Source organism: Gossypium hirsutum, chromosome A05 (assembly GCF_007990345.1).
Source record: "Gossypium hirsutum isolate 1008001.06 chromosome A05, Gossypium_hirsutum_v2.1, whole genome shotgun sequence".
In the NCBI taxonomy this organism is placed as follows: Eukaryota; Viridiplantae; Streptophyta; class Magnoliopsida; order Malvales; family Malvaceae; genus Gossypium; species Gossypium hirsutum.
In genome coordinates this window covers 48,082,177-48,109,568 of record NC_053428.1, presented here as the reverse complement: position 1 = coordinate 48,109,568, position 27,392 = coordinate 48,082,177, and the positions used below count along the sequence as shown (strand labels likewise).

Below are 27,392 nucleotides of genomic sequence, written 5' to 3'. Positions count from 1 at the left end.
TTCTATGTTTCATTCACATTTATGTTATATCTTACATTACGGATTAGGGGAAAGACGCCAAGGTGAATACTGTTCTGCCATGATTGAATTCTAACACTTTTTGGTTTCTCATTCTATGTGTTCTTTTTTTTTTGTTTTGATTTGTATCTTCTCATTTTAGAGGCTACTTGAAAGATATTCAAGTGACTACTTTTCTGCCTTGATTCACTATTGTATGTTATTCTATTGGCTTGTATTGACTCTGACCTTGAATTGTTATTATTACTATTTTCTTTTACAGGGAAGTGTATGCAGTATCCATTGTTGGTCCTTTTCCTATTGCTGTAACTAATTTATTGGATTTAACAAATAGGTAGCTTGGGAGACTGAGTTTCCATTGATTGCAACTGCAAAAGCTTTATAAATTTTGAAGAAGACGAGCCAATGGTTGCATGTTATTCAAGTATATTTAGTCTATTGGTATTCTTGCTTTGTATTTTCCAGCTTCTAAAATACATTCATTGATGCAAGGAAGCTTTATATGTTCAATAAATTTCCATTAATATATATTATATTAAAATAGCCTTGTATTATCATATTTGATTCTATAGAATACTCTCGGTCAGTATTTTAAAGGAGCCTTAATGCTATTCTTTGTGAATAGATACTTTCAATCTATGTTCTTTGTGAAGTTTGGCACATGTAAAAATGAAGTTGCATGAGATTTTGTGATTACAAATATTAAATCTATATAATTTATTCTTACTTTCACATGAAATTCTTATATTATACACGTCTAGCAGTATAAATAAATTAATGAAAATATGTTAAATATATATATATACGTCATAACAATCTCATTAGTTCTTTTGCTGTATTTCAAAATCTGTCTATGCGTAAAAATATTTGAGACAAGATATTCTTTAAATTACTCTTTTAAATTATTCTTTAAATAACATAGAGATTATGATATATATGCTAAATTATTTATTTTGCTAATAATATTCCGAACACATTAAATATGCATTATATTTTAAAAATAATAAAGTAGGTTGTATATTATTTTTTGTAATATTATATATTATTTTTATTAATTCATATTTTAATAATTGTTATATTAAGAATATTATTAAATTATATATTATTATTGTTAAATTATATTTAATAATAAATTTATTAAAATAGAATCAAATTATGTATTATTGTTTTTATTAAATTATATTTAATAATAATCCTATGAAAATTTAATAACAATAATCATCATTTTAAGAAAATTTCTGCTAAGGGTACTTTGGTCATTTTAGCTTCTTTTCTTATGCTATTACAACTCTATTCCATTCAACCAAACACAATAATACTATTACAGTTCTATTTCATTCCATTCAACCAAACAATTAAATTGCTATTATAGTTCTATTCTATTACAACTCTATTCCATTACAGTTCTATTCTATTACAGCCCTATTCCATTACATTGAACCAAACGTGGCCTTAGTACCACATTTCACCCCCAAACCGATGGTCAATCTGAGAGAGTGATCCAAATTCTTGAAGATATGCTTCGTTGTTGTGTTTTAGAATTCGAAGGTAGTTGGGAGAAATATCTACCATTGGTCGAATTTTCTTATAACAACTGTTATCAATTGAGTATAAAGATGACACCGTATGAAGCATTGTATGGCCGCAAATGTCAAACTCCGTTGTATTGGACCGAGCTTAGTGAAAAACAGATTCACGGGGTTGATTTGGTTAGAGAAACTGATGAGAAAGTGAAATTAATTCTTGATTGTTTAAAAGTAGTTTCGGATCGACAGAAATCGTACGCGAATTTGAAACGGAAGGATATTGAATTTCAGGTCAGTGATAAAGTGTTTCTGAAAGTATCACTGTGGATAAAATTCTTAGATTTGGTTGCAAAGGTAAGTTGAGTCCGCGTTTCATTAGGCTGTATGAGATTATTGAAAGAATATGACCAGTGGCATATCGACTAGCTTTGCCATTAGAATTAGAGAGGATCCACAACGTGTTTCATGTATCGATGTTTTGACGATACCGATCAGCTCCTTCGCATGTAATTTCCCCAAAACAGATTGAGATTCGACCCAATATGACATATGGTGAAGAACCGATCAAAGTGTTAGCTCGAAAGGTTAAAAAGTTGAGAAATAAAAGCATAGCTCTAATGAAAGTATTGTGGCAACGAAACGGGGTTGAAGAGGCTACGTGGGAACTCGAGGAAGCTATGAGAAAACAATACCCTAACCTCTTTTCTGGTAAAATTTTCGGGGACGAAAATCCCTAAAGGGGGAGAGTTATAATAGCCCGTTTTTGGGTCAATCGGAACAGTGGTTTTGGGACCAAAAATCCAAAGTAGAAATATTTATTTTATTATTTCTTTAAGGATTACAGCATGATAGAATAATTGTATGAAAATTTCGTTAAGAAATTTTATCGATTGATTGCAAAATTTAGCTAGAAGGACTAAATTGCAATAGGTGCAAAATTTGAGTTCTATATGTTCACGGTTTCTAATTGCTATGAAATTTTAAATTAGAGGTCCTTAAATGGCAATTAGACCATTATACCTTAAGATGGACAAAAATGGACATGACTAGGTAAAATTTTGAAGTTATGCATTAAGGCTATTTTAGTAAATTGGTTAATAAAGACAAACTTTACTAAATAAAACCTCTCCATCTTCTTTAATTTCACCCCTTAGCCAAAAATTTGAAGAGGAACCATAGTTAGGGTTTGGCCAAGCTTTCAAGCTTGATTCTAAGTCCGTTCTTGTCCTGGTTTTAACGATTTTTATATTTTTGAGATCGTTGTAACTTGATTTAGCTATGTCAAGGACTAATTTGAAAGAAATTTAAAGTATAAAATTTTACCCATGTTGAATATGCTTGTATTTTTATGTCTGATGGTAGAAAATGCATGTTTGTTTTTTGTTAAACGACTTTTGAAAAGTGATTTTTGGTAAAAAGTCAAATAGGGACTTATTTGTAAAAGTCTATAAAATGTGTAGAAAAGTGTGAATAAATAAAAAATGCGGGCTTTTATGAGTACAAAAAACATTCGGCTAGGCTTGGGTTGTAAAGTAATTGAAAGAAATTCATTTTACGAGCCTAGGGACTAAATTGTAAAATATTGAAAAGTTAGGGGCAAAAATGTAAATTTTACCATAATGTGTTTTTGGGTTGAATTGAATAATGTGATGATTAAATAAGTTTAATGTGGTATTATAGATCTAGAAAAACAAAGTTCGGGTGTAGATCGGGGGAAAAACAAAGTAATTGGCGAATAGATCTCTTTAGCCATTTCTGTAATCGAGGTAAGTTCGTATGTTAAATAAGCTTTATTATAATTGTATTTTTAATGCTTTAATATTGCATGAATTGTATAAATGACTCTATGGACACGTCTGACGGCGTTTTGACAAGCGAGAAATCCCAATTGAACCTTAGGAATAGATTAGCATACAAGTGACGTGTCACTAGGGTTTTGTGTTATGTGATCCAGGTGCTGGTCCTGTACGTCCTACCGGTGGTTGACTATACTGGCATATGTTGCGGTTACTTGACATCTTGTGTGAGAAGCATCGTATAGTTACGTCTCGATTGATAGTTTGTGTGAGTAGGCCAGTTAAGGGCTTGAGAGCGAGCAGATATGAGATATGAGATTGTAACACCCCTAGCCCGTATCCGTAGCCGGACTAGGGTTAAAAGGCATTACTGGATATATCGAAACATTTTGGATTCACTTCACAAACATCATAGCATTGTAGTCAAACATCAACATAAAGTCCCTTTCTTAGGTCAACGTGACCTTAAACATGTATTAAAAAGAGGTCGGGACTAAACCAAACACATATAAAGTTTTTTGAAACTTAAAACATTTTTTCTAAGTTACAAAGGTCACATGCCCGTGTGCCTCACATGGCATTAGACACGCCCGTGTGTTTAGGCCATGGCAAAATAGGGCATACATACTGGCTTGTCCACATGGCCACAAGATACGCTCGTGTTCCAAGCCGTGTGAAAATTAGGGAAGCTACTGACTTGGATCACACGGCCGACCACACGTCTTGTGCCAGCCCGTGTGCCACACATGACAGATAGACACGCTCGTGTGTCTAGGCTGTGTCAAAACTGTAGGGTATACTGACTTAAAATCATAGGGTACCGTAGGGGACACATGGCCGTGTAACATAATCGTGTGTTGCACACGGCTAAGACACACGCCCATGTCTCTGCCCGTGTGGACAAAAATAGGCTATTTGCAAAGCCAAGTTGCCACCCATTTTGGACCATCCCCACAAGCATGAAACAAAACACATTTCATGTCCCAAAGGTAGCCAAAAACATACTAAATCATGCACAAATTGACCCATGATATCATCATTCATTCCTATATAAAAATCCAACTCAAACATACCAATTCAAATTAAAAATTTTATATCAAAAGCACATGATTCATACATCATATTAATCCATTTCAATTCATAGCATTTCGTATCATATTAACTTCCCAAATCAATCATGAAACTTACCAAAATTGACCATTTCAATTGGTCATTCAAAAGTGCACCAAAACATACCATTTTTGAACATAAAACATATACCAAAATTCATTCATAATTTCATCCATAACCAAGCCATATCACATGGCTAGATATACACATCTCAAAACACATTCAAAGTTCTCTAGCCTATACATGCCATACTTTGATATATACATTTTCAAAAGGTACCAAAATTAAGTTTGATAGTGTGGTGATGATCTTCAACAATCCCCGAGCCTCCAGTAGCTTCGATATCTAAAACATAATGCAAACACACACAAAGTAAGCTTTCAAAAGCTTAGTAAGTCATATACAAATAACTTATCATTTTAAGCATATAAGCATCATAAAATACATATACTCCATATCCAAATACTAATACAAACCACATACTTATATCACATATCATCACTTGCACATATACTTTCTTTTCATTCTCATTCATGATATACATTTCAAACGTACCTGAATCAAATATACATTCATATAGTTATTCATTTCTCGAAATACCCGTTGAACCATTCGGAATCATTAAGGATATTTGGATAGCTCGGAAAGCTCGTACAACGCTAACGTCCCAGACGTAGTCTACATGTAATCAAATATCGATGCCACTGTCCCAGACAGGGTCTTACATGAAATCAAATACGATGCTGATGTCTCAGACATGGTCTTATACGTAAACCTCAAATCGATGCCGACGTCCCAGACGTGGTCTTACACGAAATCACATATCGAAAATCCTATGTCATGACATATGTGTCCTAACTATTCCTATGGTTGGTACAGGACTTTTCGGACGTCGTCGCATTATCAGAACTTTCTCGAATTTCACATATTTCGCTCTCAAATCCATTCATCACAATTCAGATATCATATAAGCAATTAATAATTCAATTTAACATATTTATTTGTATATCGACTTACCTCGTACGGATTCAAACGAACAGAATGGACTATTCAACGACTTTCGAATTTCCCCGATTTAAATCCGTTTTTCTTTGGTTCTTGATCTATATAAATTCAAATTTAACATATTCAATCTCACATTCATTCAAATCACTCCATATACACATATTTAGGGCATTTTACAAAGTAGCCCTTACATTTTCACATTTTAACACTTTAGGCCCTAATTCATAAAATCACAAAATACACAAAATTTCCTTTTACACATGTTAGGCCGAATATTCATGGAATTCATATAAGCCCATATCTTTCATTTATTTCATATTTTAGCCCTTCAAGTTCTCATTTTCACAATTTAACCCAAAATACTCCAATTCATCAAAAATCCCAAGTTGCATGTAAATATCTTCCTCAAGTTCTCTATGCAAGAATGTTGTTTCCACATCTAACTGCTCAGGCTCCAAATCATACATGACCATAATACCAAGAAAGGCTCGAATTGAGCTATGCTTAACAACTGAAGAAAACAAATCTATGAAGTTTACACCTAGAACCTGACTATAACCTTTTGCAACCAACATAGCTTTATACCTGGGTTCTTCAACTCTTGGAGTCCCTTCTTTCTTCTTGAACACCCATTTACAATAAACAACCTTTTTACCCGTAGGAAGCTTTACTAGGTTCCATGTTCTATTCTTATAGAGCGATTCCATCTTTTCTTGCATGACAATTATCCACTTCCCTGAAGTTTCACATCTATCTGCCTCATAATAAGATGGCTTTTTATTTGCATCTATCTCTTCAACCACATTTAAAGCATAAGTAACTAGATCAGCCTCAACGTACCTCTTTGGAGGTTTAGTTTCTCTTCTAGGTCTGTTCTTGGTCATAGAATATTGTGATGCTGACTGTGGTGAAGAAGCAACTCTACTCTGAGTTTCTGTACTAACCTGAGTAGTAAACTTTGTTGTAGATCCTAGATCAATCTGAAGCTTCACCAACTTCACATGTATGTTTGATTTCTGTTGGTCTTTATCAAAGGAGTCTTTAAGAGGTAAGTTAGGCAATATAGTAGTTTCATAAAAAATAACATCTGTACTAATCACAACTTTCCTATTTTTAGGACACCATAACTTATACCCTTTAACACTAGCCTTATATCCAAAACAAACACACTTAATAGATCTAGGTTCCAATTTACCATTACCAACATGAGCATACGCAGGACACCCAAAAATATTCAAATCAAAATAATAAACAAGAGTACCAGACAATATCTCATTAGCAATTGTAAATCAGAAAGCATACAGTAGATGCCGCTTTATCCCCAAATGACTTCCGTAAACAAGCATTCGACAACATACATCGAACATTTTCCATGATTGTTCTATTCATTCGTTCTACAAAGTTATTTTTTTTTGGAGTATGGCGAACTGTCAAGTGTCTCACGATCCTTTCTAATTTGCAAAATTTATTAAACTCATCAAACTAAAATTTTGAGCCATTATTTGTGCGAATGTGTTTTATCTATCTTCCAGTCTACTTTTCAATCATAGTATTCCAATTCTTAAACATTTGCAGCACATCATTTTTTTGCTTTAGGAAAAATGCCTAAAGTTTTCTAGAAAAATCATCAATGATCTTTAGCATATAATTAGCACCACCCTTCGAAAGCACTCTAGATGGTTCCCAAAGATCAGAATGAATATAATCTAGTGTTCCCTTCATGTTATGGATTTTTCTGGTGAATCGAACTCTTTTTTGCTTCCTAAAAATACGGTGCTCATAGAACTTCAGTTTGCTAACGGCTTGTCCATCAATAAGTCCTCTTTTGCTTAATTATATCATGTCATTCTTGTAACACCCTTAACCCGTATCCATCACCAAAATAGGGTTACAGAGCATTACCATAAAACTGTATCATAAAAACATTCACTTCTAAACATTTCATAAAGTATAGCAAAGTCAATTCATAGACATGCATATCCTCCCTTAATCGAGCCTTTGAGGCCCTAGAAACACTTTAGAAATAATTCAGGACTAAATTAGAAGCATTTAAAACATTGAGGAAAAAGTTAGAAAAATTCAAACTACAAGGTCACACGTCCGTGTGACTCACACGGCTGAGACACACGCCCATGTCTAAGGCCGTGCAACATTCAAAATAGGGACACACAGTCGTGTCCCAGCCCATATCCATGCCCATGTAACTCTCTGACTTGGGTCCCACGGCCAAGACACATGCCTATGTACCAGGCCGTGTAGCACTTAAAACAGCCTCAAACGCCTGTGTGCCAGGCCGTGTGCTAGGCCGTGTAGCTTTTGAAAAGCAACATTAAAGCCTACAGGGGACACACGACTGTGTTGCATGGCTATGTGTCACACACAGCTGAGACACATGCCTGTGTCTTAGGCTGTGTGGACAAGAAATAGACCAAAAATGAAGCCCCTTTCATTCACCTATCTCAAGCATATACTCAAGTACACTTGCACACATGACCAAAACTTTAAAACATGCTCAAAGCCTGCATAAAAAGACCTATACAACATGGTAATAATCCATACAACCAATATGCCATTTAGGCACCAAAAATATATACATCAAACATACGTAAACATGTGCATGTTTAACTATTCATCAACTAACTTATTCCCACACCAAAACATATCACAATTGACATATTTCAACAATACCATACTAGTTTCATACCATATCAAAATAACTTTACCATTTGGACTATTTCTCACATACATCAAAACCATCTAAATGACACAAGTCTAGCCATTTCCAAATGGTACCAACAACGAACACACATATATACCATATTTCAATCATGCACATCTATTCAAAACATTTCTAAAGCATAACATAACTTGACCATGTCGAGGTCAATTCATCACCTATCACTTTAACCATTAAAACATGCATTAACACATTGTCAAAATAACACACATCAATAAGGCATCAAAAGTACCAAGTTTACATCAACCAAAATGATATATACATGCCAAACTCATCAACTACCATAAATCACAAGTCCACCTATACATGCCATTATAACCTTGATCAAAACATCAAAATCTACCAATATAATCGCTGGATAGTGTGATAGATCTCCAATGAGCTTCCAACATGATCGAACTTCTAACTCAATCGAGCTTTCGATAATCTATAAGTGAAGGAAAAATAACTATGTAAGCAATGAATACTTAGTAAGCTCATATAAACTTTAAACATAACATTTCATTTCAATAATGAACTTTATGGTGTAATTATAAATCTTTACCAGTTTCACAAAGTTTATCAACCTTTATAACCATCAACTCATAAATGAGTAAGTTCATCAATATCACATATATTTTTCATTCCTAACATAATAAGATTTTATAAGACTTTGAACCCTTCCATTTACTTACTTTCCATTATATTTACTTATTTTAGCTTAAATAACAACATCAATTCACTAATTAGTATATTTATTCTTTAACTAGGTATATTCATCCATTTGAACACTTTCCATTTCAATGTATTTCATTAAGATTAAGTATGACATAATCCAATCGTAAGCTTGGCACAAGCCTAAGCATCATCCACAACACATGTTAGAGCATCAACTCATAAATCACTTGAAATAACATAAGGTAAGTCATATACATGAACAACATCATTTGAAATCATAAATTTCATGAACATAAACATACTTTCATTGAACATTACCTTTTCGTTCCTTTTCATAGATTCATGACATAAGTCATTTGAATACCTACCATTCCTTCCCTTTTCATGCCTGTTGAACGTTTAGAATATCGTCGGATACGCAGGGTGTGTTAAACATATAATCATAATCTTTCCTTTCCTTTATATCATTGCCCACAAGAGCTGTGAAATGGACCTACTCGCACGAGCTGTGGGTCGGAATTTAAGCTACACGATGCTACTTACACGAGCTGTGGAGTATCCGCAACAAATGCAGGTCCTCAACCATCGGTAGGACATTCAAGACCAGCACCCGAAACATTACAACCATAATGACATGTCATTTGTATCCTATGAATTCCTAAGGTTCAAAAGGGGCTCGATAATCATCGCCACATTGTTGTATTTACACCATTCAGTTACATAAAAATTAACATATCAACATATAGATCAATATATAACATTAAAACGATATATAATCATATATATATTGGTTCATTTACATTAGAACACATAGTAAACATTCAATTTAATTAACATTTAAGTGATTTTAGTTCGTACGAACTTACCTAGCTAAATTGAAAAAATAACTAAGTATATGGGCTATTTGGTAATTTTCTCTTCTCTTTGATTTTCCACTTGTTCATGATCTAAATTAATAATTTCATTCAATCTATTAATTTAGATAGTAAAACAATTCATTTTATGCAATTTAGTCAATTTTGACATTTTTACACAATTGCCCCCAACATTTTACTTTTATTTAATTTAGTCCTTGACCCTAAAACATGCAATTTCACCATTTTTTTTATTGTAAATTCATATAATCCGAATATTGATAGCTTCCATTTCAGCCTATTTTTGCAACAATTTCACACCAAGTCCTTGTATTTTTACCATTTCAACAATTTAATCCCTAATCATTAAATTCATCAAAATTACTTAACAAAATACTTATAAATCACAAATAATACCCCAATTTCATCATTTAACATCTTAAATTAGAAAGTTTCATAAATCAAATCATTCAAAATCTTTTAATAGTTTTAAAAACGAAGGTACGGGCTAGCTGGACCTAGTCACTACGATTTCAAAAACATAAAAATTATTAGAAACGAGTGAGAAATAACTTACCATGATAAGGTTTAACCATGGACGAACCTTGAGTATGCTTTCATGGAGCTTTCGGTGATGAACAAACAAATGGGGGAAGAAAGCATTATGTTTTCTTTATTTTATTAACCTTTTTTAATAATATAATAGCATATATATATTAAAATTAAAAGAAAATAAAGCATTAGACCGTCCCACTATATTAAGGATGGTTATTTATCCATTAAGGAAATCCAATTAAAAATATATAATAAATTATCACCTTTAAACTAATAGCGACTGCCTTTTTTAACTTTTATGATTTAGTCCTTTTTGCTTAATTAATTATCTAAACATTAAAGTTTATTGACGAAACTTTAATAAAACCTTAATAACACTCTGTAAATATTTATAAAAAATGTTTATAGCTTAGTTTATAGAAATGAGGTCCTGGTACCTAATTTTCTAAAATCACTTGACTTTAGGGTCTTACCACTTAAACTTAATTAATCATTCATATAACATAAATTATCATATCAAAAACCTTTTTAAAATCATATTTGACTCATAAATATTATATAATGATATTTACGAACTTACTCGTTGGATTTGTGGCCCCGAAACCACAGTTTCTGATACCACTGAAAAATAAGTTGTTACAATTCTCACTCATATGCCCCAAATGCATATGCCAAAGTCTAGTAACGTCATCATCTAGCAATGAAAAGGAAGCTACGGTTGCATAACTAGTAACAATTAAACCCTGCAAAACATTTAACGTGACAATCTTTCTTTGCCCTTTCATTACCACGAGGGAACCCTTGCTAATCTTTAGAACCCACTTTCAGCTATGTACTTGTACCCTTTTGAATCAAGAGTACTTAATGAAATTAGATTTCTCTTCAATTTTTGCACATGTCATACGTCACTAAGTGTTTTGGCGACTCCATCGATGATCATGCCAATACATGCAAATCTACATGAAGCATTCTTTCCCATCAAAACAACTCCTTCAAACACTATTTCATATATTGTAAACCAATCCCGATTGGGACTCATATGGAAAGTGCAACCAGAGTCGAGGATCCACTCCTTACTTCATTAACTGTGAGAGATTCACGACTATACAAAATCGTATCTCTGAAGGTTGAATAAGACGGAAGGAATGAACAAAGTAAAATTAACCCTAAATCCTATTTTCCCATACTACACCTCCATGGATTCTAAGTTTTAGACAATTTCTTTAAACATAGTTACGTGTTCAGCCAAAGACTTCTTCCAAACTATGAGAAAAAAGATATTGCTTCCGTTGTAACTTGCTAGTTAGGGTTTTCGACATGCATAGCTAGTCCAGCTTTGTCCATAATGCAGCAGCGGACTTCTCCTTCAAGACGTCATGTAGAATATCACTCGACAGATCCAGATGTAATTGCATTAGAGCTTTTCGATCCTTACGTTGTTTCTTTTTAGTTGTCAATGTCGAAGGCATCTTATCTAACCCTAGTAGGGTATCCTCCAAATATATCTACATAAGAAATGTTTGCATCTTTACCTGACACAATACAAATCTGGTGTTACGATCCAACAACGAAGTATCATACTTCAATGACGCCATTATTGTGATCAAGACAAGCAACCCGAAAAGCACTGATACTAGTTTGTTATAATAAAAGCCGATAATAGCAGTAGAAAGATTGCAAAACAATAAGAAAAAGAAAAATAAGAACACACATATCTTTTGTGAAAACCATTTCGGGAAAAAACCATAGGTAGAGGAGAAGAAATTCACTCACGTAGAAAAATGAATGACACAAGAAGAGTTTCGACTACATCTATTTAAGGGTTGAAAACCCTGTTATAATACAAAAGGAGTTTCGCCACCACATATCCCTTATTTTTCCACTGTATTTATTTCTTCAACAAGTATAGGATTCGCGTCACACAATCTCTAATAGGCTCAAAGATAAATAAAAGGGTAAACTACCCAAGCTTTAGCCTTTTAGGCACCCTATTTTGGCTATTAATTCTTTTTGTTAATTTATATGAATATGCTAAAAAGATATTTGAGAAACTAGGCTTAAATTTTACAAATTTACCGATCTACGATATTTTTGGAGAGAAAGGAAAATGCATTTTACAGGGTGCGCTTTCATTGCCACATAAGTGAAAACGTGCCACATAGGACGCTTTTTAATTCTCTCTCCTGAAAATAGATCCTACATGGCACATTTTCACTGATGTGTCAGATGAAAACATGCCTTGTAGGTCGTGTTTTCACTTAGGTAAAAATCATTTTTTTCTTACGGTTGGAAATTAGAAATTTGTAGATATTTTATTTGTATTTGAGATAGACATAATTATTGTTTTAAGGAATGTTTGAATTTACAATGGTGTCATGGAGTCGGGTGACCTACAAATTTCATCTGCCATATGAGTATGGAGCCATCATACGTCCTATTTGACGATGATTATATGATTTGGGGTTGAAGTGTAACTTTGACTTCAAGTTTACAAAGGATATGTTGTCAAAAAATGAAGCATAAATGGGGCCCCAGTTGACAATGGTTATGTAAGCACAACAACCAGTTTTTCCTCGTCAAAGAAGGATGGTTTATAAAACCCCAAAAAAAAGTACGAAGAAGAAAAATGCAGTGGCGTAATCAAGTATTTTGTTTTATTTATGTCCACCAAAAGCGGTTACCTCATTATTAGAACTTGTGACATAATTGGGGTGTAACATGTTTACTAACAGGGTCACTACCTTAGGTGTGTAACATCCTCAAAGTAAAGAGGCTTTGGTTCAGTGATGTGTCGGGTTAGGAAAATTAGAAAAAATTTAGAAATAGATTAAATAGGAATTTTAAAGTAAAAGTATAGAAAGAAATTAGAGTTTATAGGAATTAGAAATATTTTTGGGATAGGAAAATTTGATTTGAGGTAATGACTAAATTGTAGGAAAATGAAAAGTAGTGGAGAAAAAGTGTGAAAATTAAAAAGTTAGGTTAGTAGCATGAGATTGTTGGAAAATAAGGAGGAACTAGAGAGGTAATATTACTAAAATGTGATGTGATTCATATATGGAAATTGAATAGTTGATAAGGGGTAAAATGGTAATTATAAAAATAGGATATTTTATCATAATGATTAGGGTCATAGTGTAATGATGGAAGAAGAGAGGATTAGTTAGCAATTTAGCCATTTTAATAAAACTCATGAGATTTTTATTTGTGAAGAGTGTAGAAGAAAGTAGAAAAGATGAGAATGAGAAAGTTTTCATCTTTCTTTTCCACATCCCATCATCACTTACCCTTCTCCCAAAATAAAACTTTTGCTTAATTTCCATTTAAGTCATTTTTCCTTCATTGTTGAGTCCTTCAAGCTTGTTTCTCCATTTTTCTCTCATGATTTCTCAACCAAATAAAGAGTAGAGAAAGGTAGTTACTTCAGCCCCATGAGAAAGGAGTTAATAGTTACTTGAAAGGAGAAAGAAAGTTAGGGCTAGTTTGTAGTAACAAGGATTCACGAGAAAGAGAGGAAAAAAGAGGATCAAATTGTAGTAAAAGGAGAAGGGGTAGCCAATAAGTGAAGAAGTAAGAAGAATCATCAAACAAGCCTTGGTTGTAAGTACTACAAGAATTTATTTATATTTCTTTATTAGCCATAAGAATTGTTAATTAGTTATTGAATTTTAGATATATATATATATGTAGTAGTATAAAAAGGGACTAAGTCATAAATCTAATAAAATATGTTATAAGATTGTAAATAAAATTATAAGTGATATAATAAATTATTTGTATTGAAATTATTATATGTGTGTAATAAAATGTATTGATAATTGGGTGATATGTATATATATGAAATTATAGGTTCAAGAACTAAATTACAAAGATTAAAAATTCGTATAAAGAAAATGTGAGCCCAAGTAGACGAATATGACTGATTAGGATATTAGTGGCATGCCATTAAGAAATATATATTGTGCACTTATTATTTAGGTTCCGTTTGTTTCACTGAAAATGACTTCCAGAAAATGATTTCTGGAAAATGATTTAATTTTCTAGAAAAGCTAATATTTTCTAGTGTTTGGAAGAATTTGTGTAAAATATTTTCTGTTGTTTGGTAGATTTCTTAAAAATATTTCATAAAAGTTGTTTTCAATTAAAACAACATATATTTAAGATTTTCTTATTTTTTCATTGTTTAATTAAATTTTCTTTTATCTATAATTTTATATTTTACATTATTTTTGCATATAGTAAAAATATTATGTTAAATTCAGATTCATTACAACGTTATTTTTTTATCACATGACTACTAAGTGAGTATTTTTTTATTTAAAAATATGACATCAACAAAATTGACAAAAAAAACGATGTCAACAATCAGACTTAATTTTCAAATCTAAGTGAGTATTTTTTATTTAAAAATATGATATCAACAAAATTGACAAAAAAAAACGATGTCAACAATTGGACTTAATTTTTAAATTTGAAAAGTAAAGGGACTAAATTCTTGAAAATAAAAGTACAAAGACTAAATTACAAATCTGTGAAGTGTACATAAACTTATGACATATTTTAATCTTTATACTACAAAACATTTATTATTAATATATTTATAATTGTAATAAATATTTATTATTAAAATATTAATATTAAGTATTTTCAATAATATGTGAATAATATTATTTAAAATTATTATTTTTCAAATTTATTATTAAAATAAAATTGAAATATTAAATAATTTATTAAAATAATAAATTATATTTATTATATTAATAATTTATTATAGGACTAAATATAAATAATTAAATATGTATGTTCAATAATATTGAAAAATATAATATTTTAAATAATTTTAAAAATAAAAATAAAAAATTATTATCAATATCATAATATTAAGCTTGATTTAAGTTAATTTTTATATAAAAATAAATTATCTATAGGTGAGCTCTTTTCCGGAAAATGACTTATGCTTTTCAAAATGGTAAGTCATTTTACAGGAAAAAGAGTTTATTTTACCTTGACCTATAAGTCATTTTCTGTTAACCGAACTATTTTCTATGAAACAAACACAGGAAAATGCAGAAAACATTTTCCGTAAAACCTTTTACATGTAAACAAACGGACCCTTATCCGCTTCGACGGTGTTTAGTTATATGCTTTAGCAGTGTTTAGATATTCGCTTCAGTGATGTTCAGTTCTATTCAGCATGTCCTAATTGCTCTAATTAGTCTAATTTGGCCCTTGTGAATGAAATATGAGGTGGTAAGTATAATTTTGAATAAGCACAATTTAAGTTAAGAATATTTATAGTTAAGTATTAATTTTGCAATATGATAATTTTTTTATGATTAAATTCTTGTAGTACTTACTAAGCTATTTTAGCTTAATACATTTTATTTTAATGCATAGGTTGAAGTAGAAAAAGAAAGCTAGAAGTGGTTCGAGACCTGCTCGTTCCATCACATCTCCAATTTGAATGAGAGCATGTTTTATATTTTGATGATAGTATGGGATGTACATATGCTTAACAAGTAGAATTTAGTAATAGGAATTACAATGTAAGTTATAATAACTTTGCTCATTTTAATGTTTTGTGAAGAAATTGAAAGATAATTGAAATGAATTATTAAGGACCTAATGGATGTGTGCATAAATGGATGATAAATTGTTTATTGTGACTGATTTGGACTATTATGACTGGGTTTAAATTTTGAAATAGTTTGTAAATAGTGCATGGGCTTTTTAAGAAAATTTTCAACTGAGTTTTAACAAAATTTACTCATGGTTTCGATACCAAGGGTATAGGCATCGGTACCTAGGCTTTAAACCTAAAAATTTCCAAAACAGAATGTGATTTTGGTATCGTTTTTGACATCCATATCGATATTGAAGCCTAGGTACTGATACTTAGGCCTAAGGTATCGATACCTTCATCAAAATTTGAATTTTTGGATTTCCAGAATGCTATTTTGGTATCAATTTTGTGCAGTGGTGTAGATACCTTTCGTTTAAGTATCGATACTTTGCCCCTGTTTTGAGTGAAAACAATTTTTAAGTCATTTCCAAATGCAATCAATCATCCATTAATGACCCATATGTTTATATTAAAATTTTTTGGTTAAATAAGTTAATACACTATGAAAAAATGTTTAAATTATACAGTGTCTTGCCAAAATCGCTTTGGCACTAAATGTAATAGTCTTCTACCGGGTCCATATGGTCAGTATTAGGGTGTTACTAACATGCTTTACTAATAGGGTCACTGCCTTTGGTAGAGACCGACAACATAAATTATTTGATTATACTAGGAGGTCCCTTGTGTTTTGCTTCCTCACACTTCTATATGGGTCTTATAGAGCATGCTTCTCTAACGAGGTGAAACTGGTTGTCATGCCCTCATCAGCACCGTCAACTAGGGCTCTAATTATGCCCAATCCTTTGAAAACATAACCTTTGTAACCTTGAAGCCGTAGTTAAACATAACCCGAGACGGTATATTCACCGCTAACTTGGACATCTAGTTGTAAAGTGATCCCAATTTCTTGGGTGATGGTGCCATACTCACATGGCAGATGAATTTTGTAGGTTATTGAGCTCCATGACATCATCATGAACCCAAACACAACTTAAAACTATGACTATGTCTCCCTTAAAGCTAGAGAGAAATAAATCTTCAGACCCAAAAATTTGTACGTGCAAGTGTAACGCCGTAAAAATTATATTTTTGTGTTTGTTAAATTGTGACACAAATCTATATCTGCTTCAGTGGTTGACTGTTCTGGGTGTGTGTGAGAGGTTCCAAGTTCAAGCTTTGTCTTGGGAAAAAATTTGGTATTTTTCTAAAGAAAGCCTTAGCCCTGTTCTGTAGGCTTAAATTTAATTATTGGTAGAACCATATCAAAATAGGCCTGCTAGTCTAGTGGTTAAGCAGTGTGTTGGATTGCTGAAGGTCTTGTGTTCGAATCCTTGCATGAGCGAGGGAGTTTATTTTTGCTCGGCTGATGGACAGAGTTTTGGTGGAGTTAAAAGACCAAGGAAGTTATAAGTTAGTGGGATTGTGAGAGTAAAGTTAAGGGGGTAATTAGAATTCTGATTTGGTAGTTTCTGTTCCTCAAATTCCCTCCTGCCATTGTCCTTTCCTCTCTTCCTTCTCCCACGCCGTTTTTCTTTTTGCTCTAATCCTGTCTCTATTTTCTTTTTGTTACCAATCTCTAGTCTCCACTGTCTCCGTCTTTCCTTTCGGGTGTTGCTGGTAAGTGTAGGTTACTGCAATTTTGGGTTTGGGTAATGGTTCTTCGCCTAACGAAAAGTTAATGGTATTTAGGAGGAGCACGAGGTGCTGCTGGTCGCGGTTTGGCATTCTAGTTGTATTGAAAGAATCATCGCTATTGAGAGGTAAAGAATTTCGACAGTTTAGTAGTTGGCCGTATTTTTGTGTTCGCGTATAAGAATTGATTTAAGTGACTGAATCGGTATGATATTTCTCAGCTTTACATTCTGGTGACTTGGGAGTTGCGTTTGCTGCGAAAACGAACCAGATGTGTACCCAAAACTCAGAAAATGAGATTCGACGAAAAGCCGAAAAAGCTTACTATCAACGTCACACGAGCATGTAGTCACTTGTGTGGTAGGCCGTGTGATGGAACACGAGCGTGTGATCAACGAACGAGGTCGTGCATGCATGAGACGATCGTGTAATGGCCAAGTAGGCCGTGTGTGAGACACGGGCTATACTGATTTGGGTCGTATGGGCTATACGGGAGTGTGGGCCCACATGGGTAAAACCACACGGGCGTGTGGGATTCTGGGCCAAACGTAATGAATAACATGTGTTTTACCTCGAACCAAGATAAAGGCTAATTCAATTGGAATTGTTTTAACTCGACAAACTAGTTTTTGACTTCCATCTCATGTGAAATCACCAGATTCGACCATAACGTCTAGGCCGGGTTTGGGGTGTTACATTTAGTGGTATTAGACCAGGTTGCAAAACTCAACTGTGGATTTGGGTTTAAAAAACTTGGTTTTAAAGAAATGCTTTTAAAATGGTTTGAAATATTTTTGACTAAGTATGTAGTACACCAAGTCTTCGGCGCTAATCTTGTAAGTTTTCTATACTCTGATAAACTAATTAAAAACTACTGATAGTTTACTCTGAAAAACATTGATATAGACTATTCTGAAAACACTTTAGTTATTGTAAACTGAGACTGTGAATTACGAAAATCACTCTAAAACTGCTTGCATAAAACATCTGCTAATAATTATTGAATTGTAACTGATTCATAAAATTCTTAATACAGATAATTCGATTAGATATGAGCGTACAAGGTATTTGCAGATGGATTACTATAGGCCGAGGTAGAGGCCGTAGAGGGGTTCGAGTTAAGTCCTCATCGTTAGGCAGCATGCCGAATTTGGATACGAGCGAGATGTTGGTTTCACCTGCTATAGAGGCTGGGTCTCATGATCATATGGTCGAGGATATTGTCCTAGGCTCTTATGAGGATATGAGAGAGGGTCACAAGGCCCAATACTAGATCTGGGGGCCAAGGGTTGGTTACGAAACGACTCTGATCTATGACACTAAGCTATTCAGGAGTGTCACTGGAGTTGCCCCTAACGTGGCCTAGTACTAGAAATTATGGATGATTTGGATTTTACACTTGAGCAGAAACTAAAAGGGGCTGTTTCCTTGCTTCGCGGTGAAGCATACCAATGGTGGCTGACTGTTAAGGAGGGCACTCAGCCCGAACGACTAACATGGGACATCTATGAGTTTGCTTTTCAAGGTAAATATGTGGGGGCAAGCTACATCGATGCTAGGAGACGTGAGTGTTTGAATCTCATGCAAGGGGATCATACAGTGGCCGAGTATGAGGCTGAGTTTTTGAGATTGAGCCGCTATGCTCAAGGCATGGTGGCGATTGAATATGAGCGTTGCGTTCACTTCAAGGATGGACTCACGGACAGTTTGAGGGTATTGATTACTCTGTAGAGGGAGCATGAGTTCTCTGTATTGGTTGAGAAGGCAAAGATCGTTGAAGAGGTAAAGCCCACTGAGCGTCAAAACAGAGATAGAGAGATGGGCAAGAATAAGAGGGATTCAGAGCCCTTGAGTTCTGCGATGAGGCCTAAGAAAAATGCCAAATCTGATGGGCCAATTAGAGTTGGGCCTCTTCGTACACCTACTGGAATTGTAACGCCCCAATTTTCAGGAATTCTGTGAATGTTGGCATAGGTTTAATTATGTTAGTGGGCCTCTAGAAGGCCCAAGCTTAAGATAGAACCCGGCAATTTTAGTTAATTTTTGTTCCATAAGAAAAATGGGGTGAAATTATGAAATAGAACCTATATGAAAATGTTTGAAAATGCTATAGGCTAAATTGAAGTGGCCAAATAAATAGGAGTGCAAAATAGGAGGATTTGCATGACAAACCTCCCATTTTACATGAAGTGGCCAGCCATCATGTTGTTGTAGACAATATGAGCACTTGATATCCATAATTCATGGTACAAATTGATAATGGGTTAGGTAAATGTTCTATGATAATGGATTAGGTAAATATTCCATGATAATGGGTTAGGTAAATGTTTCGTGATAATGGGTTAGGTAAATGTTCCATGATGGGCATTTCATGTCTTTTGTATTAAAGAATTAAATGGATGAAATATGAAATTTTATTAAAAAAAAGGGGTGAAAAGAACAAAGTTTTGTCCATCTTTGTTCATCATAGCCTAAAGTTAGAGAAGAGAAAGGAGAGGAGAAAGCTCTTTAATGTTCGGTCACTTGGGGAAGAAAATTGAAGGTAAGTTTTTGGTACCTTGCTTCTATTTTGAGGTTCATGAGTTCTTCTTGATTCTACCTTAACTCTTGAAGCATATTTTGGTTTTTAGTTGTGTTGTGAGCATTTAGTCATGAATTAAAATGAAGGAAATGGTTGTTGTTTCATGTTCTTTTGATGAAAAATGGAAGATAGGTGAAGTTGAGCCAAACAAATGAGCATGCATGTGCCTTAGATGCTAAAGGGAAAAATCGGCTAACATGTTGTGCTTTAAAATGATGAAATGGAGATTATACTTAAGTAAAATCATAGATATGTGATGATTGATTGGTGATATACATGTTTAAATAACAAGCATGCAAGTTAGGTGTGAAAGAGTGATTTGGTAATAAATCTGCTTGGGACAGCAGCAGTAACGCGACTTTGGAAAATCACCATAAATTGTGGGAGATGATTTAGAAGCTGCATAAATTATGTAATTAAATCTTAATGAGTCTAGTTTCAAATGGAATAATCGAGAACATATTTTGAATTCTGTACAATGAGAAATTTGATTCGTAATGAAGAGTGGTCAGATTAGTCAAACAGTGAAACATAGGAAACTTTGAGAAAAATCTGGTATTGATTGGCTAAACCAAAAATTCTGAAAATTTTATGGATAGAATATATATGAGTCTATTTTCAGGGAAAATTAACGGCACTTGAAGATATATGAGTCTATTTTCAGGGAAAATTAACGGCACTTGATTTGGAGTTTCTTAGCTCCAGTTATAAATGATCCAGTGACTGTTGCTCAGGAAGACAGCTTGCGGTGAAATTTTGATTATGTGGTAAACATTGACAAAAAATTGTTAATGAGTTGCTTATTGATTTCTTATAAGCTTACTATGATTTGTAAGTATGGTTGGCCGAATATTGTAAGGGGTTAATACGTAGTTCATATTTGAATAGTTACATTAACGTGTTAGTAATCCAATTGTAGGCAGTTCGTGTGTGGATCTTGTCAGCATATCGTCGCAAACAGGTGTGTAACTAACACCCTCTTTCTTAGTCTAGATCGGCAAAAGTTGAAAAGTCGAAATGCTGAAAATCGGTATTTTGTAGATTTGCGAGTGTGCGAATGCTCGTGAGGTAAATTGATTAATGTTTTAGGTAAGCTGCAATGTTTGGACTGCAAAGTGCATGATTTCTGTGCCCTCGATATTTTTGGGTTTAATGGGCCAAAATTGGAATGATGGGCCAACGGGCCCAATTCGGTAAGAACTCTCGGTAGTGATTCTGTTAGTACGTGAAAGGTAGGAATATGCATGAAAAGCCCTAAAATAGATAAATTACTTAAATACCTTTAAAAGTGGAAAATTTACAGTTTTACCCCTAGGAGATAAATTACCGAAATACCCCTAGGGTTAAATTGACCTAAATGCATGTTTGACTGTTGTTGTTTACTGCATGCCATGTTGTTATTATCTGATGCATGGGACTGGGATATTGACGGAGGAAGTACTGAAAGTGGCTTGTCCACGTACTGGAGGTTTTGCCTCAATTTACTGTTAACTGAGCAGCAAGGCTGCAACTGTGGAGTGTTGGGCTAGGTGGGTTGAGCTATTCCCCACATAGAGTGTATGGCTGGTACGGGTGGAGTGTAGTGGTTGGTGGTTGAGTAGTCTCCCCAAATGGGCTTGCATATGTTTACTGATGTTGCATGTATTTTGAAATGGGCCTATGGGCCATACTGTTATCTGAATAAGGGGCTAAGGCCCAGTTTATTGTAATCTGAAAAGGACTCTGGCCCAGTACCACTGTTACCTGAATGGGCTTAGGCCCAATAGGCTTGAGCTGACTTGGGCTTTGAATGGGTTTTCCTTACACACTGAGTTTCCCCAAACTCACCCCTTTTATTTTCATCCACGCAGGAAATCCCCAACCATAGTGGGCTTGGAGCTGTGAGGGAATTCGGAGTGGCTACCCGTTCTGAAAGTTTGATTTTCTTCTGGTGAACTGGACATCCTTTTATTTACGTTGAAGTTTTTGGGCTTTTAAATGTAATAAGGCTGATTAATTATTTTTGATGGTTTTAATATGTATTACTAAGATAGATATTACTTATTTTAACTGTTGAAATTGGATAGCTTTAGGGCGCGTTTTAAAAAAAACAACAATTGATTTCAAAATAACACGACAACAAGCAAAGCTTCCGCAATGAAAGTATTTCCCAAAATTAATCACTTTTTTCTAAAAATGACTTAATCAAATCGGTTTCTTAGAAATATACATGACGTTAAGGTGTGGCAATGGCAGTGTGCATGTCTAGGATTGGATCCGAAGGGAGCTTGGTACTTAAGTAGTCCAATAGACTCACCTCCTCTTTTCCGGTTTCCTACCTGGTGCACAGCTTCCATTCACTTTAACCTATAATGAAATTATCTTTTAAAACACTAAGTAGGTTTTTCTGGATCAACAATATAAAATATTTTGAACACTTCGATGTGGCATGTCGGATCCGGCCATAACGTCTGGGCTAGGTTTGGGGTGTTACAGGAATCAGGCCTTGTGGGCATTGTGGTAGACGCCATCCGGATGAATGTTGGAGGATGACTGGGGCATGTTTGAGATGTGGGTCTATTGACACTGCATTCGAGAGTGTCTGCTGAGGGCCGATTAGATGCGAGCTCTGAGTTTTGGTACTGTGTAGCCGTCGAGGGTAGTTTAGCAGCCATCTAGGGGTTGTGGTCAGGCTAAGGGTGGTAACGGCATGGGCTGTAGACAGAGAGCACCAGGCAAAGGTGCTGAACATGCTGAGGCGAGGTAGCCTACTCTTGTTTATGTTGCTCGTCGATGAGAGGACAAGGATGCTTAGACGTCATCACGGGTATGTTCTTAATTTATAATGTACCTTATCTTGCATTGATAAACATAGGCTCTACACACTCCTATGTAGCTAGCACTGTATCTGAAACTTTAGGGATTTCCAGTTGAGGATACTTTTGGTGAGGTGACTATTGTGAGTCCTTTGGGGCAATCTATCCAAGGTATTAAATTGTATAGAGACGTTCTGTTAGAGGTTCCAGGGACAGTATTTCTGGCTGATTTGATGGAGCTCCCGTTTGGGGATTTTGACTTAATTTTAGGGATGGACTGGTTGGTTAAGCATCGAGTAAGTCTAGACTGTACGACTAAGAGGGTTGTTTTCAGAACCGAGGAGGACACCAAGGTAGTTGTGATTAGGGAACATTGAGATCTTTTTACTAATATGATTTTGGCGTTGGTGGTAGAGAAGTTGGTCCGAAAAGGATGTGAGGATTATTTGGCCTATGTAAGTGTTACTGATTCTGAGCATTGTTCTGTAAAGGACATCAGAACTATGAGGGATTTTCCAAATGTCTTTTCTGAGGAACTACCAGGTTTGATTCCGAGCCGAGAGGTGGAATTTAGGATCGAGCTTATTCTAAGCACAGCTCTTTTGTCTATCGCCTCAAACCGAATGGCACCGAAGGAGCTTACGAAGGTCGAGGCTCAGATTCAAGAGTTATTGGATCGTGGGTTTATTCGTCTCGGTGTGTCTCTGTGGGGAGCACCTGTGTTGTTTGTGAAAAAGAAAAATGGGGCAATGAGGATGTGTATCGACTACCGGCAGCTGAACAAGCTAACATTAAGAATAAATACCCGCTTTCGAGAATTGATGATTTGTTCGACCAGTTCAAGGGGGCTTAAGTGTTTTTTGAAATTGATCTACATTCTATTTATCATCAATTGAGGGTTAAAGATACTGATGTGTATAAGACAACATTTAGGACTCGTTTTGGTTATTGCGAGTTTCTAGTGATGCTCTTTGGATTGACTAATGCACCATTGGCATTTATGGACTTGATGAACCGGGTGTTCCAGCCCTACCTGGATCGGTTTGTGGTGGTTTTCATCAATGATATATTGGTGTATTCTATGTCTGAAGATGAGCACGATGAGCATCTAAGAATAGTACTACAGATTCTTCGTGAGAAACAGCTGTATGCGAAGTTCAGCAAGTGTGAGTTCTGGCTCTGGGAAGTAACATTTTTGGGACATGTAGTTTCTGTTGAGGGGATACAGGTCAATCCTAAAAAGATTGAGGTGGTGTTGGATTGGAAACAGCCAAAGAATGTCTCTGAGATCCACAATTTTTTGGGATTGGCGGGTTACTATTGGCATTTTATAGAAGGGTTCTCCTTGATCACAGCTCCGTTGACAAAGCTTCCGCGTAAAGGAGTTCCTTTTGTGTGGACTGATGCACAGCAAGAGAGCTTTGAAAAGCTTAAGACTGTACTGATTGAGGCTCCTGTTCTGATATAGCCGGAGTCTAGAAAAGAGTTCACCATTTATAGTGATGCATCACATGTTGGTTTGGGTTGTGTGCTGGTGCAGGATGGTAAGGTGGTTGGATATGCGTCTTGTCAGATTAAGACTCATAAGGCAAATTAACCAACGTATGATTTAGAGTTGACCGCTGTGGTGTTTGCACTAAAAATCTGGAGGCATTATCTGTACAATGAGAAGTGTATTATATTACACTGATCACAAAAGCCTCAAGTACCTCCTCACGCAGAAGGAAGTAAACCTCAGGCAGCATAGATGGATCGAGCTTCTTAAGGATTACGATTGCACCATCGAGTATCATTCTGGCAACGCCAATATGGTGGCTGATGCTCTGAGCCGTAGAGCTATGACTGATTTCAGGGAGATGTTTGCTCGCCTAAGCTTATTTGATGATGGTAGCTTATTAGTCGAGCTTCAGGTTAAGCCGACATGGATTGAGCATGTAACACCCCAAACCTGGCCTAGACGTTATGGTCAAATCTGGCAATGTCACATGAGAGTGTTTTTGAAAACGCATTGACCTTCAAATCGTTTCAAATTATTAACTTTTACTTAGTTCGGAAACCGTGTTCTAATTGATTTGATTTAAAACATTTCTTTTACGTGGAAGCTTTTGAAACCCAAATAATTTTTGGAAACCATTTCTTTTACGAAAATCTTAATTTATTTTAGGAAAACCATACTTTGTTGCGTTGCAGTTCATAAATCCATAATCAATAGTTCAAAGTCCCAAATTAAAACAAAACCGTCCCAAAATCCATCATACATAAAATACTAATAAGAAATAAGAAATGTAACCACAAATATTGTAAACAAGCAGTTCGATAGTGGTGGTCACCATTGAGCCCTTCGCTGCATCGATTCGTCAAGTTTTGGGATTACCTACACAGACTAAACAGAAAAGGGTGAGTTTTCGCAAACTCAGTGTGTAATCCCCACAGAAAAATATACCCAGTAGTAAAAATTAGTCACATATCCAAATAATAGATAATTCGGGCCTGAGCCCTTTATAGAATCGGTGTGGACCTTAGTCCACTCAGATACAGAATCAGATACGAACTGGGCCCTAGCCCATCTCAGATTTAACGTGCATAATAGTGCAGAGTAACAGAAATCATGCCCACCTACCCTGCACACCAACTCCATCCAACCCAACACACCATGTGGGGATAAAATCGACCCACCCATCCCAACACACAGTGTTGTACCGAATTGCAGCACATAATCAGATAATTTTAGCTGAGCCACCAGATAACAAGCTTAAGAGCCTCTCAAAATACTTCCTCTATATAACACCAACCCCACCCCGATGCAATGCATCATACAAATATGGCATGCTATAATGCAACTTAATAGATCATACAATCAGTCAGATACACATGCTAAGAGTAACATGCTTGATACATACATCTCATAGACAGATCACAGAATCAGGGGTCGAAGTAATGCTTACTCACCCTACGGTAGGTCACAGTTGACTTGGTCGACCCGTGCAACCTTACAAATTATTGCAGAAAATTGGGCTCACATGCCCATGTGGCTTGGCTGTGTGGCCACACGACCCAAATTGGCTTTGGCTGGGTGGATCACATGGCCTGGCACACAACTTCACACACCCATGTGCGCCCACTTTCCTATGTGGCCCACATGGCCTAATTGGTTGAGCTCGTGTCTCGCGCACGGCCTCACCGGCTGTCACACAGCGGTGTCATGTGCCTATGTCTTGCGCACACGGCCTGGCTCGTCGATCACAAGCCCATGTACTGCCACACAGCTTACCCCACGGGCAACCACACATCTAAGTGGTGTCGACAGAATCATTTTTTGGCTTTCGTCGATTCTCTTTTTCTGTGTTTTTGGGTACACACTTGGTATCGATTGATGCTAAAACGATCCCTGAGCACTCCAGAACCTATAATTGACCAATTTCACTACATTAATCACTTAATCATTGAACTTAAAATCGAACCCGAATTGGAATACCCATCCATAAAGCGACGAAAACTTACCCCCAACACCTTGAATCGGTCGATTACAAATTAGCACGGAAAGGACCTCAATTCTCGCAATATGTTGCTATCAAAATGCCCATAATTTCCCACAATCAAACACTTAGTATTTACAACTTACAAAACACAAACCTTTTCTACCAAAACGTAGCCTACGATGCACAAGGGAATCAAAAGGAAAAGGATGAAAGAAGAAAGAGATAAGAGAAGAGCAGAGTTTCAGCAGAATGAAGAAAAGGGAGAGCAGAGTTCTTTACGAATTTTCCCAAAAAGAAAAAAAATGGGATATTCTGATAACCCCTTAATCTTTTCCCCCTTAATTCTCTCTACCATACCCCACTACTTAGAATTCTATCGCCACTTAAACTCCTCCCCATAATCGTGCAAAAATGAAAAAAAATCGAGAATCGAACTCAGGAACTCATGTAATGAAACACGCTACTAAACCACCAGACCAGCAGGCCCATTCTGGTAAAAATTTACCAACCTTTAGTTATAAACCTATTGAACTAGAGTGAGGCGCTATTCATTAAAAAGCCAAAAGTTGCCCAAACTAAGGCTTGAACTTGAGACCTCTCACACACACCCAGAACACTTAACCACTGAAGCAATACAGATTTGTATCAGTGAATTACAGAAACATATTTAAAAACTTGGGGCATTACAACTCTACCCCCTAAAAGAAAATTTCGACCTCGAATTTTTACCTGATCAAAAAAGGTGAGGATACTGCTGCCGCACCGAATCCTCTGGCTCCCAAGTGGCTTCCTCAGTGCTATGATTTCTCCACAACACCTTCATTAAGGGGATAGACTTTCTTCGCAGAGCCTTAACATCACAATCTAAAATTTGATCCAGCTCCTCCTCAAACGTTAGAACTGGCCTAACCTCAATCTCCTCCATCAGAACAATGTACGTGGGATCAGAATGGTAACGTCTTAACATCGAGACATGGAAAACATCATGAATTCGATCCAACTCTAGAGGTAGTTTCAATTGATA

At 35.2% G+C, this 27,392-nt stretch overlaps 1 protein-coding gene across 1 annotated transcript; it reads left to right on the top strand.

Annotated features, from left to right (window-relative positions):
* The first annotated feature begins 18,890 nt into the window (after positions 1–18,890).
* Positions 18,891–24,486, top strand: LOC121228943 (uncharacterized). Its single transcript, XM_041111978.1, has 7 exons — positions 18,891–19,226; positions 19,278–19,445; positions 22,994–23,242; positions 23,381–23,608; positions 23,917–24,055; positions 24,098–24,345; positions 24,430–24,486. Exons 1-7 carry the CDS (start codon positions 18,891–18,893, stop codon positions 24,484–24,486), a joined length of 1,425 nt encoding a protein of 474 aa, XP_040967912.1.
* The last annotated feature ends 2,906 nt before the right edge of the window (positions 24,487–27,392 follow it).

Bases quoted from the DNA above. Each gene is read 5' to 3' on its own strand.
- LOC121228943 (XM_041111978.1), top strand. From the start codon at position 18,891: ATGGATGATTTGGATTTTACACTTGAGCAGAAACTAAAAGGGGCTGTT. The intron at 23,243-23,380 runs GTAGTTGTGATT...TGTTCTGTAAAG, and splicing joins GAACCGAGGAGGACACCAAG to GACATCAGAACTATGAGGGA. The intron at 24,056-24,097 runs GTGAGTTCTGGC...TGGGACATGTAG, and splicing joins GTATGCGAAGTTCAGCAAGT to TTTCTGTTGAGGGGATACAG.